The sequence below is a fragment of the Plodia interpunctella genome, chromosome 18 (genome assembly GCF_027563975.2).
Source record: "Plodia interpunctella isolate USDA-ARS_2022_Savannah chromosome 18, ilPloInte3.2, whole genome shotgun sequence".
Lineage (NCBI taxonomy): Eukaryota > Metazoa > Arthropoda > Insecta > Lepidoptera > Pyralidae > Plodia > Plodia interpunctella.
The window spans coordinates 6816257-6833431 of record NC_071311.1 but is presented as its reverse complement, the minus strand read 5'-3'; the positions used below and the strand labels follow the sequence as shown (position 1 = coordinate 6833431).

Sequence of the window (17175 nt, the reverse complement as noted above, 5' to 3'; positions counted from 1 at the left end):
ATCTGGGACGGGCTGCTAGTTATTTGATAAACCAAATGTTGCCAACCAACAGGAGACAGCGCCCATCTCGAGTGGCATATTTATTTTCATCACTTTCTTGACAGACTGTCTAGGAAGTGATACACAGATTTACATTACTGTGGTCCTTTATAATAATAATAATAATTGTTTATTTCGGCAATAAATAAATACCATATTAAGTGTTAGTAACAATGTTCTTAAAACTATGTTAGTTACTTATTTAAGTGGATATGGGTCTAGTGTTTAAAAAAGGGCCCATCTACCCTGCCAGCGATAATAGTGAGGAGGCTGTTGGGGCCAGCGGCCACTCTCCGCATCAAGGAGGCCACCCTCTTTCTTTATACTATCACACTTTATATTATTTGACAAACACAAAAGACAAAACATATTTTAGCTTAGAGTGTGTTTTAACTTTTTTAATAGACTGGGTGTATGATTTGGTTGGTTTTCTCTATCTACATTTGGGTCTACACACAGACCATTCTACATCACGGAACAAATAACATTCTTGATTATTTTGTTCTAAAACAAGATTGATTTAGCGTTAAGAGTTTAATTTACACCTTTCATATATTCATTTATCCACTATAAACATAATAAGTATTTTACTAGCATATTTTGTAGCATATTTAGCACATAATGTATTTTTTTTTAATATGTTTTTCAATCGAAGTAAATAGCATAATTTATTCTGTCAATCTGTTTCTGAACAGAAATATCACAGCACTGCGCATGAACCAAACCATAGACAAATAAAATATCGATTGTGTCACTTCCGGTTCTACCACAACGAGATACGAGCGGAGAACCACTTGGGCTTTGAGACCTGCCATCAAATATATTATTTCGTAAAAATGTCGCTCATCTCCGCTCGCTTGGCCTCATCTGTGGCCAGGCGCCTACCCAATGCTGCGTCCCAGGTAATATTATCTATTTTAGTTTCTTATTAGTGCCAATGTAGTGCCTAAAACCTAAAATATACGTCCCGGCTATCATGTTCAATTACTTGTTCACTGGGAGTAATTTTCTAAATATATAAGACTCCGTTCTTTTTTATAGGTGATGCCTTTATAATTGCTTAAAAACGTTCAAACTGTGATCGAAATAAAGTTTTGTCATATTTTGGAGTTCGGTCCCAAAGATAAGTGTTATGTAATAGTGGGTGAACAGGGTATAACCTGATTGGTTTCAGTATGTGTAGTGGAATGATCCTTCGAATCAAGTGTGGAGAATGTCAATCGGTGGTATAAGTGTGAGCAAATTGTGATTTAGAGGTGTATTGAAGGATTTGACTATGTTATGTCCTGTAGGTGTCGAAGGTGGCTGCGCCCGCGGTAGCGGTCGCTTCCCGCAAGCTGCATGTATCGGCGCCACAACGGGCGGCCGAAATCTCCCAAATCCTGGAGGAGAGAATCCTCGGTGCTGCACCCAAGGTCAGTATGTCATGTTACATAAACTTCACATAATTAGGTTATGATGTTATTGTTCATCATTAGCGTTTAGCAACTAAGATGTGTCAATTTTCTTAGTTTCCTTTTGTACATTCAAAGTTTATTGAACTTTAAACCTCTCAGCTGTTTAAGGAATATGTACTATACTTTAGTATTACCTATTATGTAAATCTACATCAGGAAGTTAAACCTTTGTTATTTATTAATAACATTAATTTATAGCTTATTTGGAACTGGAAATGCATCAATGTGTCATACTTATTACTTTGGAAGAGAAATGGACTGAGATGAAACTCATTCAAAATAAAATTTGCAATATATTTTTAATGCTAATTTTGTTATATATGTGAATACACTAGCTACGCCCTGGGGCTTCGCCCCCAAGTGAATTTCGGGATAAAATGTGTATGTTATTCCAGGTTAGACTCTACTTTTCTCTTACAATAAATATATTCTAACGGATGCAGTACAATGTGATTTAGATAAAAAAATCTACATAGCTGTGTGACACATAATAATATAGTTAAACAAGTGTTAAGGTAAACATATTTTGCAGGCCGACTTAGAAGAAACTGGCAGAGTGTTGAGCATCGGTGACGGTATCGCCCGTGTGTATGGGTTGAAGAACATCCAGGCTGAGGAGATGGTGGAATTCTCCTCTGGTCTCAAGGTTTGTCACATTGCATCACTACAGTCAACTATGAAGTGGACAGGTCTGATACATTTCTTTGGAGTGGAAGAACTGACACAATACAGTACCTCTAATGATTTTGACAAAATTGTTCTCAAATCACTTTGTTGTGATAATAGATAAAACATTGTAGTTCCATCATGAGATCTAAACAACTCGTTGAGCTGGGGTAGATTTATTCATCAAACACATCTAATAATTTTGTATTCTTATAGTTAGTTTGATATTCCTACTACTAGGCAGACTTACAAACCTCTTTATCAAAAGCAATATTCTGCCAATTCTTTCTAAAATTACTGAAATTGTCGCTTCATTTCATCTATTATCTTCCTCTTTTTTATACACCCCCATTTAGTATATTAGAAAATTTAAGTTTTGCCAGCTATTCATTTTAGTAGCTAAAAATCTTATTTACCTTTTCATTACGAAACTCTGAATATTATGTCTCATTCCAACAGGGTATGGCCCTCAACTTGGAGCCTGACAATGTGGGTGTGGTGGTGTTCGGTAACGACAAGCTGATCAAAGAGGGCGACATCGTGAAGCGTACCGGAGCTATCGTGGACGTGCCCGTGGGAGAGCAGCTGCTGGGCCGCGTGGTGGACGCCCTGGGCAACGCTATCGACGGCAAGGGGCCAGTGGACACCAAGAACCGCATGCGAGTCGGAATCAAGGCCCCGGGTATCATCCCCCGTGTGTCTGTGCGCGAGCCTATGCAGACTGGTTAGTTGATAACATTATTGGACAGACATTATTCAACAGAGCAGCTTAAAATCATTGCAAATTCACCACTATTTCCATTGCAAAGAACTCTATGCATGGCATTATAACAACTGTACCTTGAAACCTTGCATCCTATGTGGTAGTTAAGAGGTATGTTTAATTGTACTTTTAAAAAATTAATAAAAAGGACGTTAATCAAAACATGTTACGTATGTTTTGAGTATGTAGACTAGCAGAGAAACTTCTTAATGGACATAAAATAGATTTAAACAGGAAGATGAGACACCTTTTACTTAAAAGATATATATAGTTGATAATCAAAGTACAAAATGGCGGTTAAGTGCTGTTTGGTGATAAATCACAATGGTTCCTCATCACTAAATATATTTTAAATGAAACAATGTTTTGTTCATAAACAAAAATGTTGATACAAGTCTTTACTCTTTACGAGAAATAACATGATAATATTTGTTTAGGAATCAAGGCCGTGGACTCCCTCGTGCCCATCGGTCGTGGTCAGCGTGAGTTGATCATCGGTGACCGTCAGACCGGCAAGACTGCCCTGGCCATCGACACCATCATCAACCAGCAGCGGTTCAACAAGGGCGAGGATGAGAAGAAGAAGCTGTACTGCATCTATGTTGCCATTGGACAGAAGAGGTCCACCGTAGCCCAGATCGTCAAGAGGTTGACTGATGCTGGTAAGTTATTTTTGTTTTATTTTTAAGGTGCTCTCATTATCGCGTAATTCCGGTAGCCGTCGCAACTATGACGCCCAGGATCTGCATAAAAAGTTTTACGAACACCTTTTACGATTTGCTGCGATTTTACGACCAGCCAGAATAAACCAAAATGAATCTGTGTTTATCTACTAAAGAAAAATTGCATATTGTTACAAACTCATGATGACAACATAAGATGGCAACACTGTCTTGCATTGATTATGATATTTTTTTTAATTAATATAGTGATAAGTAAAAGTTGAAATAAAACACTGATAAAGCAAAGCACTTAATACTGTGTCACATTAATATTGCCAAGAAAGCCATTCCTCAGCCATGAGGAATGTAAAAGGCTGGCTTCACCACTTGCTGATAAGGTATCTGATAGTCTATACACATCTAACATATATCAAACAGATAGCGTAAAAAATTGTGTTTTACATCACTTCAGTCTGATTTGTCCAACAGTTGATCATGATTAAAATATGGTATTTTATCAGAAAGTGGTGAAACATGCCCAAAGAAGATTGTAGCCAATAAGAACGATATTGATCTGCAGGTGCGATCGGCTATACGATCATCGTGTCGGCGACTGCGTCGGACGCTGCGCCGCTGCAGTACCTCGCGCCGTACTCGGGCTGCGCCATGGGAGAGTTCTTCCGCGACAACGGCAAACACGCGCTCATCATCTACGACGACTTGTCCAAACAGGCCGTGGCCTACCGTCAGGTTAACATCCAGACACTGTTATTATAAGGGAAATGAGTAGATAATGTGAAAATGTTACTATAAGTGTATTTGTTTGTCCGTCTTTGACGTCAAAACAGGGCAACGGATTGAGGTGCAACTGTTTTGCGCGGGCGGAGCCGCGGGCAACAGCTATTTCTTTTATACGTCTTTCTCATCTTTACATGTTGCCTTGTGATGCAAAAAATAACCTTGAAATTTTGAATATTCGCCTTTGATTCTACAACCTGTTGTACCTGAGGTCAAATCTTGGGAATGCTATTGTTGCCTATCAGCTGACTAGGTTGTGTTATTTAGTCGCTTTATACGACATCCTTGGGAGTATTTGGAGTGTTCCTATTCTAGGCCTCTTGACAGACTGACTGTAGTGAATTGACCAATAAATATATATTATAGATGTCTCTGCTGCTGCGTCGTCCCCCGGGTCGTGAGGCCTACCCCGGTGACGTGTTCTACCTCCACTCGCGTCTGCTCGAGCGTGCCGCCAAGATGTAAGTAGGATTATATCACTTTTCACTTTAAAAAAATATATCAACGCTCCTGTATCATTGCCCTTGGTATTGCACTTGTTTCTGGACAGTGGTTCTTGTTAATGGTCCAATACTAAATATAAAATCATCAATAATTTTCCAATCAATTAATTTGGAATATATTTTGCCGACCTGATGACCTGTGAGGTCACTCACATGAAGTGTGATAAAGGGATGATTTGGAGTGGAAAACAATAGAACTATGACAGCATGAAACATTCCAACTGTATTGCTATGTGGCATTCTTTACCAGTCAATCAAAACCACAAAGCTTATGTTCATACTACTTGCTACACAGCTCTAGATGGGTATACCTGTTAATTTTCAAGTTTATTCTCAAAAAGTTCGGTGCAAGCCGATATTATTGCCTATAGTAAATTTCTAAAACAGGAATCGGAAGCTGCTACGAAACATAAAAACACATAGCACGTAACTAACGTCTACATGCTGTCTCGTTTTCCCATATCGTGTACGCATCATATAAAACAAAAAGAGAGTGTGTGGTAGCAATGACGTGCATGTCGCGATGTAGTTTACAAACTACATTGATAAATATAACAACGCATTGCACTCCAAAATGTTTATAATAAAAATGGATGCATAATTTAACAGGTCGGACAAAATGGGCGGTGGTTCCCTAACCGCTCTGCCGGTCATCGAGACCCAGGCCGGAGACGTGTCCGCTTACATTCCCACCAATGTGATCTCCATCACGGACGGACAGATCTTCTTGGAGACTGAGCTTTTCTACAAGGGCATCCGGCCGGCCATCAACGTCGGTCTGTCTGTCTCCCGTGTGGGCTCCGCTGCTCAGACCAAGGCCATGAAGCAGGTAAGATACAATATTTATAGATGAGACAATTTAGTTGGGAATTTAATATCACGACTTTCACACTAGAGTATACAGACATACTCTAGTGTGAGCCTAGAAATTTATTTCCGAACTTAAATTTATATTACTACATCACTAGCTAATATGCCTATCGAAAGGGAATTGAATCATCATGCGTCACAGTTTTTCATCAATACACGCGCTTTGGTAGTAGTAGTAATGCTTATAATAATCTATTTATGAATTACTAAATAATGTATCCAAATCCCATACTGTTTACATTTTGAAAATATGATTAAATGTTGTGTCCCCTCGTCAGGTGGCCGGCTCCATGAAGCTGGAGCTGGCGCAGTACCGTGAGGTGGCGGCGTTCGCGCAGTTCGGGTCTGACCTGGACGCGGCCACGCAGCAGCTGCTCAACCGCGGCATGCGGCTCACCGAGCTGCTCAAGCAGGGCCAGTACGTGCCCATGGCCATCGAGGAGCAGGTCAGCTTTGTCTATCCCATTGAGTTTGTTGCTCCTATCTAATTTCTTCCATGCAACTTGATGTGAGCATAAGTGTGCACTATAGTGACAAAACATACTGCAGGCTAGAATTAAGGCTCAAAACAGAGGCACAAAATTTGAACACATAAGAATTTAATTTTCCGAAGTCTAAAATTATTTATACTTACTAGCTGTGCACTCGCGGGCAATTTGAGAAGATACTATTTTCTAAAATTGCAGCTATTTCATTCATTTTACCCAAACATAATTGTTAAACATAAAAAAGACAGTTTTTTAAATATTTTCAACAACTATATCTGTTCAGGTTGCCATTATCTACTGTGGTGTCCGTGGTCACCTGGACAAACTGGACCCCAGCAAGATCACCGCGTTCGAGAAGGCCTTCACCGAACACATCAAGACCAGCCACCAGGGCCTGTTGTCCACCATCGCCAAGGACGGACAGATCACCCCCGAATCAGACGCTACTCTCAAGAAGCTCGTCACTGACTTCATTTCCACCTTCTCCGCGCAGTGAAAAGCCTAGTTTAAAAAAACAAACATACGCTTCGGCACGACTCTGCGCTGAAAGCGTCTAGAATAAATCGTCTAAATTAACTGGCAACACAGCGTCGCGCCGAATATTGTACAATATTAAGTTTTTCGACTAACGAAAACATGCGCCCGTAGATCGGACGATGTTTTCGCTAGCCGTGTAGTAGTTATCATTCGTATGGACTGTATTGAATGTTGATACAATCATGGAATGTATTTATCTCGGAAATGTCAGGAGTGGTTATATATAAATAAAAAAAATTAAATATTCTTCATGTATTTTCTTGGGAAATCTAATAATTACATAGGGATTTTTATAGAATAACGATAGGTTACGTGTAAATCCATGTTCCGCGGTGAGCCCTATTGGGGTTTCTCCATTTAGATCCATTGGAATGTGTATGTATGGCCTTGGTGGACTGGACTTAGATACGCCATTATACCTTCACCAACCAGCAAAGGAGAAGAGGGGTTTGTGGAGAAATCCTTTAACCCTTTAAAAGGCAAAAATATGGGTTAGGTTATATAACAAAAAAGTCGTTAAATACCGTACACCATTAGAATAGTATCCATTAGTTTCTGTGTTTGCCTAACACACTATCGCATAAATATATAGCACTATCGCCGTACTCGGTCGGACAGATTCCGACGCAAATGAACATTGCGTAGTTTTGTATGAATGCGTTCATTTGCTGCAATAAAAAATTAGCAATCTATACTGATTCCGCCAAAGTTTGGCGTTGTTCGCATAGGTATAGTGTGGAGGATAATATGAAATAAATCGGTATTGTTCTATTTCATACGTGGGCGTTTACCCCCCGTTCCCGGGCGTCCCCTCTTCGATCAATTTTTTTTTTTTTCTACCGGCAACACTCATTCAAAACTGTCACTGTTATGACGAAATATATCAATCAACGTCATTACGTCAAAATGATAAAGCCGCGATAAGGTCGGTCCAAAAAAAATCCACATGTACCTAGGTAGTTTCTAATTACCCTACCTACCTATTTTAATTTCAAAACAAAAGGTTTATTTTGATAAAATACCAAAGTGGAGTACAATCAAATGCTCCAACATTCCGTGTTATTGCTTCTACTGTAGTCTATTATTTATAATAGTAGGATATAATGGAATTCTTTGAAAAGGCGCATGTTTCCAAAACTGAGTCTCTAAAAAAAAATAGTAAATCGGAGGAAACGGTAAAAAAACAACTAAAACAGATGCTAGAGGGCTACAGGCAGTGTGACAATAAGTTAATTAACAAGAGTGAAAATGTATACTTAGACCCACAAAGACTTCTAGACGAATCAAGCTCGGTGAGCGGTTTTTCTGATCTAAACCTAACAAATTCTAGTAACGAGGGCGATACGAGCCTAGGTCACGAGTCTGATGATGATGAACCTACCACGGACTTAAATTTAAGTAAAGATGAAGTAAATAAACAAGATATAATTTCAAGTACCCTAAGTAGTTTTGACTCTATTTCCGAATGTAAAGATGTTTTGGAATCGTTATCAGAGGATATGTCTAGTCAAGCGTCTGGTGAGGATGAAACAGACAATATATCACTGGTCAGCAGTACAATAGGCACAGCCACAGACATCGATTCTGAATCGTCAGCTTTGTTTGATGCAGATGGTGCTTTAGCCACAAAGATTCTACAAAAACTGGAGCAAAAAAACAAAATAAAAAAAGTTAAAACACCAAAACCAGTTTCAAACAGTAAAAAAAATAATAGAGTAGCTTCCAAAATTATAGTGGAAGATTTTGAAGAGGAATCGGATATAAATACTGATAACGAATTTAGATTGGATGATACAATGAAGACATCAAGACAAGTTACACACAGTAAAAATGTCAATAAAGTTCCTTCTAAAATTATAGTGGAAGATTTTGAAGAGGAATCAGATGTAAATACTGATAATGAATTCAGATTGGATGATCAAATGGATATGGATGATGAAGGAAATGAAGGTTCAATCAATAGTTTAATCAATTCAAATGTTTCTTCACCATACATATCAGTATCTGCCACGGAATTGCCTAATCATAATTTTAGTGATTTATTGGGTGATTATAGACATTCTACTGTAAAAAATATGTCATCAGACATTCAAACTGTTTCCACTAATGACACTATGTTTTCTATGGAACTCAGTGAAAATAATATAGTTACAGACATAGATGTTGAATCACAGAATGAAGAGGAGAAACAGGACTTTGATTTTTCAAAAGAGTACAATAATGTTGCTACAATTGAGTCTGCTATGCGCGACAGTACATTAGATACAGAGGTATCCTTTGATGAGTCATCAATGGAGTCAGAGGAATTTGTTAATCCTGTGAAAGTTTACTATGCTAAGGACTCCTGTATATTTGTGATGAGACATCCAGCGGAACTTTATATTCATGGTAAAGTTAAATTAAGAGGATTGGGTGGGACGGTTGAAATCTTTGGATACACATTAAAAGATGAGTTTGTCAAAGTTTATGCACCGAATTATAATTATGCTCATTGTTTAAAGACTGTTGATAGTGAGAACGCATACTATGGACTGTTCAGTAAGTTGACGTCAGCAGGCCTTTCAGTGTTTGAAGCTGAGGAAATAGTTACGACTATTGGGCCAAGTGATGGGGTAGTCTGTATGACACCTTTGAAATGTAAGCAAATGGACTTTGTAGAGGGCAATTTTGAAAATACAGATTTATTTAGCAAAGCAAACAGGAATATCAACAGAAATATGAGGCAGCCATCTGAGATTCTCGGTTGCTCACTCTATGTGACACAGCCAATGAAGTTGTTTGCAGAAAAATCCAGTTGGAATCAAGTTGTTAAACATGGTCTTCGTAAGTAAACTTCGTATTTTAATAAAAATAGGGTATATATAGTTGCCTTCAAGTCAGATCGGATACTTATTCCATGTGTCAGAAACAAAAATTATATGAGGCTTGTATGACAGTGGGCACAAAGGACTTCACAAATGTTGGTATAAATTAAAATTTATTACCTAATTATCATGTTTCATTGAGTTAATGCTTTTATACATTGTATAACATATATTATATTTACAACTCTCAATCCTGTAAGGGATGAAGTAGTAATGGATTTATTAATTACAAGCGAATTCTTGCTCTAAATCTTGAAGTTTAGAAGAATCAATCTTTATGTTATAACATATCTCAAATTATTATTTTTTACATTTCAGGTCCACAAAGCAGAGGCATAGTATGTGGAGGGAAAGGTGTAGGAAAGTCTACATTCCTAAGATACAGTGTCAACCGTCTGTTGTCCCAAGGTCCAGTGCTGGTCATAGACCTGGATCCCGGCCAATCTGAGTTCTCGGTGGCTGGCAGTGTGTCTGTGACAGTGGTCACCAAGCCACTGCTTGGACCTAACTTCACCCATCTTAAGCAGCCAAATAAGTATGTTCTATTTTAAATTGGATTACACCAATTTTGAATATAACAAATCCAACATTACATTTTTTATTTTTAGAAATTTAAAGTTTAAAGGTTGGTGCACTAGTAATACGCATTAGGTTTGCTCCAGCCTTTTAATATCTATTATTATTAATATCTCATACTCAGGCAATACTATTGAATACTAATAATAGTATCGAAACTATCGATTGTTCCACTATTGCTAAACTATCAATAGGGGCCTAAAGATCGGCAATACCAGACTAAACTATTTAAATTCCTACTCAGTTTGGTTACTACAACTATAACATAAACTGTGTTTTGTTATTGTCTTTTTAAAAAACACAGTAATACCAGCAACGGCTATTCAGCTTAATTCCCTAGTAACGAGAACACTGTCAGTCATTGATAATGCTATTCTTTCAGGTTGTTGTACTTGGGCATGATCAACACAATGGACAATTCGAAGCGATACGTCGCCGCGGTTTCCATGCTAATTGCGCACTGCCACGGCACTCGCGCCTACCAATCAATGCCCTGGATTGTCAACACAATGGGAATGTGCAACACTGTGGGACTAAACTTCACAACCCACATAATACTACACATAAAGCCCACATACCTACTCCAAATAGACTCGAAGAGTGCCAAAAAGAGATTCCAGTGCCATTTAAATCCTGGTGCAGTGAGGAATCTTTATGATGATTATAAAAAAAGTTATTTGTTCAATAGACAATTTAAAGAATTCACACCAGAGAATCAGAGTTATGAATATTCTTTCTTTGTGTGCGATCCTATGGAGAGTTGGAGTAAAGATTTTTCTTTGGCACCAAGGGACGAGAGGTATCTCAATTATTTGGCCTACTTTGGGGAACTGTTGAAGGCTCGTGAAGAGAAGACTCTTCTTGGAATCACACCATACGAGTGAGTTCTCTTGGTAAATTTTTCTACAGGTTGTAACAACAAGATACCTATATAGGTACGTACGTGTTCGTAGTGGTAAGATACGGTATCTACGTGTTAATCCCTAATGCGAATTTTCAAGTAGTTAGTATAAGCACTTCTGAAAAATATTCCGGCAGTTGCGTCCACTATAACGAATACGTAATTACGAGGGCCCTTTTTTTGAAACTTCTTATAAAATATATATAAATAAATAAAGGTTCGGCGCGTCGCAGTCACGGAAAATTAATTATAAATATATGTATATAAAACGAGAACGCGATATATCGCGAATTCTCTAATCCTAATTACTGTGGATAGACAGGAAAACAGGCTTCAACGCTCAACGGGTGAGGAAGATATCGGGAATATGCTCAAATGAGAGAGAGACAGAAACATAGTGAAACTATTGTACAGGTGGTAAATAAATTAATACGAATATGAACTAGTCATACAAAGTCTAGGTATGATATTTTTTAATAGCTTTAAAGTTTTTTCCATATCAATCAAATCTAGTAAATCTTAAGGGTCCTACTACTGCTGTTGTTTTTGCGTATAAAACTCAAATACGGAATAACAAGTGTCGGTTGAACCGCACGACGATACACAGAAATAGTTTGAGGGCCGGAGGCCGCGAATTTGTGTGGCGGTCAACGTGTGCACACCACGGTTTTGGAAGTAACGCAACAAATATAGAACTGGCTGTGCCTCGCGGCTTCGCTCCATTACGAATTTTGTGATAAAAAGTACCCATTGTGCTGTTCCTGGTTATATCCACGTACCAAAAATCGATATCCGTTAATATTATTTGTGTGATTGCTATGTAGGTAGGACTGAATCCTCACACACTCAATCTTTCGTATTTGTAATGTGCCTAGTGACCTGTTCCGACTTTGTTCAGGTAAAACCCAAACCTTTAGGAATCCGACTATCAAGTAATTAATAATTAAGTAGTCAATAATTAATACAAAAAACCGTCAGTTTTTATCATAGAGGGACCACATAGTATAAAACAAATTTTATTCTGTTTCCTCTGTCTGTCTGTACCTATGCAGGTACGGGGTTTTTAAATAGAAACAAAGTGATTCAATTGGAGCGAAACCGGGACGAGCCGCTAGTTTTTTTATAACATGTAAGGATAGCACATACAATTACAAGAGGCAAAAGCGAGGGAACACATCACTGCTATACTGCACCTTTTTATTCACTACTTTCTCTGTCCATCCAAAGGTAGCTGGAAGAAAATTTTGCTGTGGCATTCCGCCTTTGCGCTTTTTTGAATACCTAGTTATAACTTCTGTTTCTCCTGTAAATGGTACTATTGGTCTATCTATTGGTGTGGTATTGATAATCTTTACACGTCGCAGGGCAAAGGATTTTGATTAAAAAAATATCGTTTATAAGTAAGATATTAAAATAGACACTCAACGGACACTACACAAAGTATCGCGATCCAAAACAAATAAAAACATTTTCCCGCTCTGGGCATCGAACCTAGGACATCCAGATGACGAAGCCAGCCATAGCCTATTTATAGACAGGACCCATTCTACTCGTTATAGTTAATCCACTACACAATTAGTAGTATTCCCTGACTCGACCATACCTTTATCTGGCAAGAAGCATTACTATTTTTAAACCTATTATATAAATAAAGCCACGAAACTTTATCATAATAATTGTTCGCTAATGACTAATATGAGCGCGCATCCTGAATCGCGTGGCGTGACTCATTTCAAATCATCATGGATCGCATAATTCGTCACTTTAGCAATAAATAATTAGCTGCTTTTGATAATTTATAATATTTTATCTTAGCGTGTAGTCCGTTTGAAGCGTATAGTCAGACTGTCCATTCATGAGTCCCATTCAGTGGACTTATTAATAGAAATTAGACACTGGCAGCGTACGTTAGTGCACGTAAACGTGTTCTATGTTTTGTCTTGTGTTGCATCCTATTTTTATAAAAATGCCTTAGTTGTTAGTCTATTTGTTACTCTTGATGCTGTTACTGTGGTCTATGGGACTCTGTGGTCTTCTGTTTCCTCAATGTTTGTCAAGACTTTCCGTTTCATAGCCCAGTTAGTTTTATTATACTAGCTGCGCCCCGGGCTACGGGCTTCTTCACACATAGTTAAGGAGTCCGAAGAAGGTCCTAAATAAGGACTACTTTTATTTATGGGAAAAAGTACTGTTTCCGTGATTGCAGCGCCGCGGGAATTTCACTATAACATATCCGAATGTACAAACGTTTTAGATCTTTTTTTTTAAATACAGGGTGAATTTTAACGAGCTCCACATCGGGCTGAACGTGCGCATGCAACCCGCAGCAGCTCTGAAGGTGATCAATGGAAAAGTAGTAGCCTTGTGTAAACTGCTGCACGGTGACGCAAAAGTGTTTACTCTGAGAGATAACCCGCTGCTGTGTTATGGACATGGTAACATTATTTTTATACGTTACATGTAAAGTCCGTTTTTTCCACAGATCTAAGGTTTTTTCTTACGAGTCCTAACATGTAAACAATGTTCACAGTACTTGTTGAAAATAAATCAAATATAAATTCCAATTTATACATTCTATTAATCACGAAAGTAATTTGCTAAAAATATTAAATCGTAAAAAGACAAGGAAATTGTTTACATAAAAAAACTACAAACTACTAGTATTCTGTTTACCCTGGATTTTTTCTTTTACAAACATCTCTTTTAGCTAAACTGTTTTAAATTATTTAGATACTTGTTACTTTGTACATTTAATACTTCATTTACTGTCAATGCGACGATAATGCTTCCGAAATCAGGTTTATTACTCATAGGCTTGGGTCATGGTGACAACTAAATGTGAATAGATTTGAAGTAAACATGATCGTGCTATATAGTGTGAAGTAATGTTCATAAAAACGTACCGATGTGAAAATTAAAAAGTAAAATCGAGTTCACTATAGTAGGTTTTGTATGTAAGCTAGTTTATACATGTGTAAAAACCAACACTAAATTTAGGTAAAATCGGATTATTTAAACATTAAATAAATAATTCGTGATTGGGTGGGTATAAATACGTAAAAATGATCTTTGAAATACTTAGTTACCTATTTAAAACTGAGTACATTTCACATTAAATTCGAATATGTTTATAATACATTAGGCAAAATACGTTTTTATGAGTACTAGTATTCAAATAAATCTTAGAAAAAGACAAAGGAAAAAGAAAAAAAGTAAAAAGAAATATTCCATGACCCCATTCTCACCAGTGTGGCTGACGTAACAACAGTATCATCCCCATAACATTGTAATTCTCTGTAACGATCTATGTTACGTGTCCTATAAGACTAGATAAAAGCGTGACCCTTCATCATTACGAGAAAATAAACGATTTACAATGAATCATCAACACTCGAGGCAATGACGTAAGCGCGTCAAGAAGTGATTTTATATACGCGCGGTGAGCATAAATGTATAATGCAAACTTATTTCGCGGTACCACATTCTAGTACCATAGGGTTACAGAAATATATCGATTATGTCATTCAGCCATACAAAGATATGAATGAAATTGCAGCAATAAAGTGTCGATTATCTGATAAGTTAAAGTGCATACACTAACATTGTTTCAGGTCTGGTCAGAAGTATAGACTTGGAGAATCAGAAGGTTTACATCATCACGCCTTGTCAAGAGCTAGCGGCCGTCAACACGCTAGTGTATGCAGACTGGGTGCCCGAGCTGCGGGGCCAGGAGCGCCACCTGCCGCAGGGCGTCGCTGTGCCCTATCGCACCACCACCACCAGGCACCAACGGCAGCTTATGTGCGCCCCCCGGAGACGGTTCAACCCCTTACAGCTAATTAAAATGTCGAGGAATTCCTAATTGAAACTGTCAATGATCAGTTAATAAATTTGTAATTGGAATAGATCCAAAATATCTTAAATTATAAAAGGAAGTCTAATATTATGTTAATTAATGTATATTTCAAGATAATTTTGTACTTACAATACTAATAAACATAACATAGATGATTTGTTTTTTAACTTAAATATTTGCCCATACTAAACACCTTTGATGCATAAATGCTGTATTAATTTTTATAAAAGTCAAAAAGAGTCTAAAAGAATTATTAAAACATGGGGTTCCTTTATTACTAATAAATTATATTATCATGCGATGGAAAGTTAAAAATTTCACACAATTACATTAAAAAAACTGTCCTACGGAACCATGAGCTGGTGTTAATACCCCAAGGGGCTAGCATGACCGAAGTTATGCCAGCGCCCGTGGGACTCGTCTACTTGACAGGCACTTGGCTGAAAGTTGGGGCTCACGCTCCATAGTCAAATAAACATCCTAAACAATTTATACATCACTATTTTATTGAAAAATTAAAATACAAAATATCGAACTAAACAAGTCTCAGTGATAACACCGGTCGAGGAATACACCTATAGATAAAGAAATGCTACTCAATTATATAACTTGATAGCACAAAAATTCCTGAGGGCCACCAAGGTGGAGGCCTGATTGCCCCCAACTACAATTGTTTAAGGCATTTACGCTTATTCTTTATAGATAATCTATAAAATATACAAGAACCAGTTGCGAAAATGTAGCCACACAAATACTGAGTGGATGTGTGCGTGCAGCGTGGACCGCGACATCGCGTCAGCTGTCAGTATGGGAAGGAAGCACTGGCCGACGTCGCGACTGCTGCAGTCCCAGTCGTTCAAATATAAGTTTTACAGGCAGTATTGCGAACAATTCAGAAATCAGAGTTCTCCCGACAACAGCACAATTACAGCAGAGAACACCTAGTCTTCTTCTTCTTCTTGACCTGTAACGCGGCGCGGGTCGCCGTTTCGAACACCTCACGCACTCCCTCCTTGCTCTTAGCGGAGCACTCCAGATATGCAAACGCGTTAATTTTCTCAGCCATGGCGCGTCCTTCTTGAGGCTTCACCGGCTCTTGTTTCATTTTACGTAGTTCACTTATCGTGGCCGGGTCATTGCGCAAGTCTTTCTTGTTGCCCACTAGGATAATGGGTACATTCGGGCAGAAGTGTTTTACCTCCGGAGTCCACTTCTCTGGGATGTTCTCGAGCGAGTCTGGCGAGTCCACCGAGAAGCACATTAGAATTACGTCGGTGTCGGGATACGACAATGGCCTGAGCCGGTCGTAATCTTCTTGCCCGGCTGTATCCCATAGGGCTAGCTCCACTTGCTTTCCGTCAACTTCTATATCGGCGACGTAATTCTCAAACACTGTCGGCACGTACACTTCCGGAAACTGATCCTTGCTAAACACGATGAGGAGACATGTTTTACCACACGCACCGTCACCGACAATAACTAATTTTTTGCGTATAGCAGCCATCGGTCCTGCGAAAGAATACAACGCAAATTAAATACGATGTCGAGCGTCAACGCCTTTCATGACTTATAAATATGGCCGCCGTATAGGATTATATGGGAAGGGAGTAGTCAGACAAGCCCTCAAAAGTGAATAAGCACCTGAACTAGCGGAAGAAGAACAGCACCACCACATAGTACCCTCACATGCGACGGTGATATTTTATTATATTTTGTAGATACCTGAAGATTCTGGCTAATTTCTGCAAAATATAGGCTTATCGACACTTTTTTATTCGTCTTTGCTCATCACAAGCACTTTCGTTCGCACTTTTTTTTGACGTTTACTTTGTCATTGGTCGTGGACGTTTGTCTTTCAGCGCAAGCGAATGGTTTTATAAAAAAACCTGGCAACACTGAAATTAAACCAGAGACAAATTATGATGCGTTCATCGAAATAGCGAAAGCAAATAGTAAATGCGTTGAATATAACATATTATTTTTATTAAGTTATTTTTTAATCGAGAATGTAAGATGTTTATTATAATCCTAAAATTGTTTGAATAACTAAAAACTATGTTCCCAGTTATGTTAATATTATGGTTAATCTTGAAATGGAATTAAAGATAATATCATAAAAAGTTCATCTATTCACCGCTAGGGTGTTGTAAATCATAAATGCTATGCCATAGATTTAGAAAGGGATCAGCGCGCGG

General features: G+C 38.2%; 3 protein-coding genes across 5 annotated transcripts; 2 read left to right on the top strand and 1 right to left on the bottom strand.

Moving 5' to 3' along the window:
- Positions 1-783: 783 nt before the first annotated feature.
- On the top strand, positions 784-7030 carry blw (bellwether). Its single transcript, XM_053758586.1, has 10 exons — positions 784-941; positions 1332-1454; positions 2029-2142; positions 2622-2886; positions 3363-3587; positions 4168-4337; positions 4752-4846; positions 5498-5717; positions 6037-6204; positions 6530-7030. Exons 1-10 carry the CDS (start codon positions 876-878, stop codon positions 6740-6742), a joined length of 1659 nt encoding a protein of 552 aa, XP_053614561.1. The 5' UTR covers positions 784-875; the 3' UTR covers positions 6743-7030.
- A 653-nt stretch (positions 7031-7683) lies between these two features.
- LOC128677718 (uncharacterized protein) lies at positions 7684-15135 on the top strand. 2 transcript variants are annotated; one of them, XM_053758750.1, is made up of 5 exons: positions 7684-9606; positions 9966-10182; positions 10606-11103; positions 13399-13559; positions 14736-15135. In XM_053758750.1, exons 1-5 carry the CDS (start codon positions 7887-7889, stop codon positions 14984-14986), a joined length of 2847 nt encoding a protein of 948 aa, XP_053614725.1. In that variant the 5' UTR covers positions 7684-7886; the 3' UTR covers positions 14987-15135. The 2 variants fall into 2 exon arrangements, with proteins under 2 accessions (XP_053614725.1, XP_053614726.1); XM_053758751.1 differs by lacking the exon at positions 13399-13559.
- On the bottom strand, positions 15000-16861 carry Rho1. 2 transcript variants are annotated; one of them, XM_053758758.1, is made up of 2 exons: positions 16703-16861; positions 15000-16489 (listed from the first exon to the last, which is right to left on the bottom strand). In XM_053758758.1, exon 2 carries the CDS (start codon positions 16482-16484, stop codon positions 15906-15908), a length of 579 nt encoding a protein of 192 aa, XP_053614733.1. In that variant the 5' UTR covers positions 16485-16489; positions 16703-16861; the 3' UTR covers positions 15000-15905. The 2 variants fall into 2 exon arrangements, with proteins under 2 accessions (XP_053614733.1, XP_053614732.1); XM_053758757.2 differs by having other exon boundaries at positions 16622-16838.
- Positions 16862-17175: the final 314 nt, after the last annotated feature.

Excerpts from the sequence above, each read along its gene's own strand:
- blw (XM_053758586.1), top strand. The coding sequence starts at position 876 with ATGTCGCTCATCTCCGCTCGCTTGGCCTCATCTGTGGCCAGGCGCCTA. Across the intron at positions 942-1,331 it reads TACCCAATGCTGCGTCCCAG|GTGTCGAAGGTGGCTGCGCC; the intron begins GTAATATTATCT and ends TATGTCCTGTAG. Across the intron at positions 6,205-6,529 it reads CCATGGCCATCGAGGAGCAG|GTTGCCATTATCTACTGTGG; the intron begins GTCAGCTTTGTC and ends ATATCTGTTCAG.
- LOC128677718 (XM_053758750.1), top strand. The coding sequence starts at position 7,887 with ATGGAATTCTTTGAAAAGGCGCATGTTTCCAAAACTGAGTCTCTAAAA. Across the intron at positions 9,607-9,965 it reads AGTTGTTAAACATGGTCTTC|GTCCACAAAGCAGAGGCATA; the intron begins GTAAGTAAACTT and ends TTTACATTTCAG. Across the intron at positions 10,183-10,605 it reads CATCTTAAGCAGCCAAATAA|GTTGTTGTACTTGGGCATGA; the intron begins GTATGTTCTATT and ends CTATTCTTTCAG.
- Rho1 (XM_053758757.2), bottom strand. The coding sequence starts at position 16,655 with ATGTGGTGGTGCTGTTCTTCTTCCGCTAGTTCAG. Across the intron at positions 16,490-16,621 it reads TTCTTCTTCCGCTAGTTCAG|GACCGATGGCTGCTATACGC; the intron begins GTGCTTATTCAC and ends ATTCTTTCGCAG.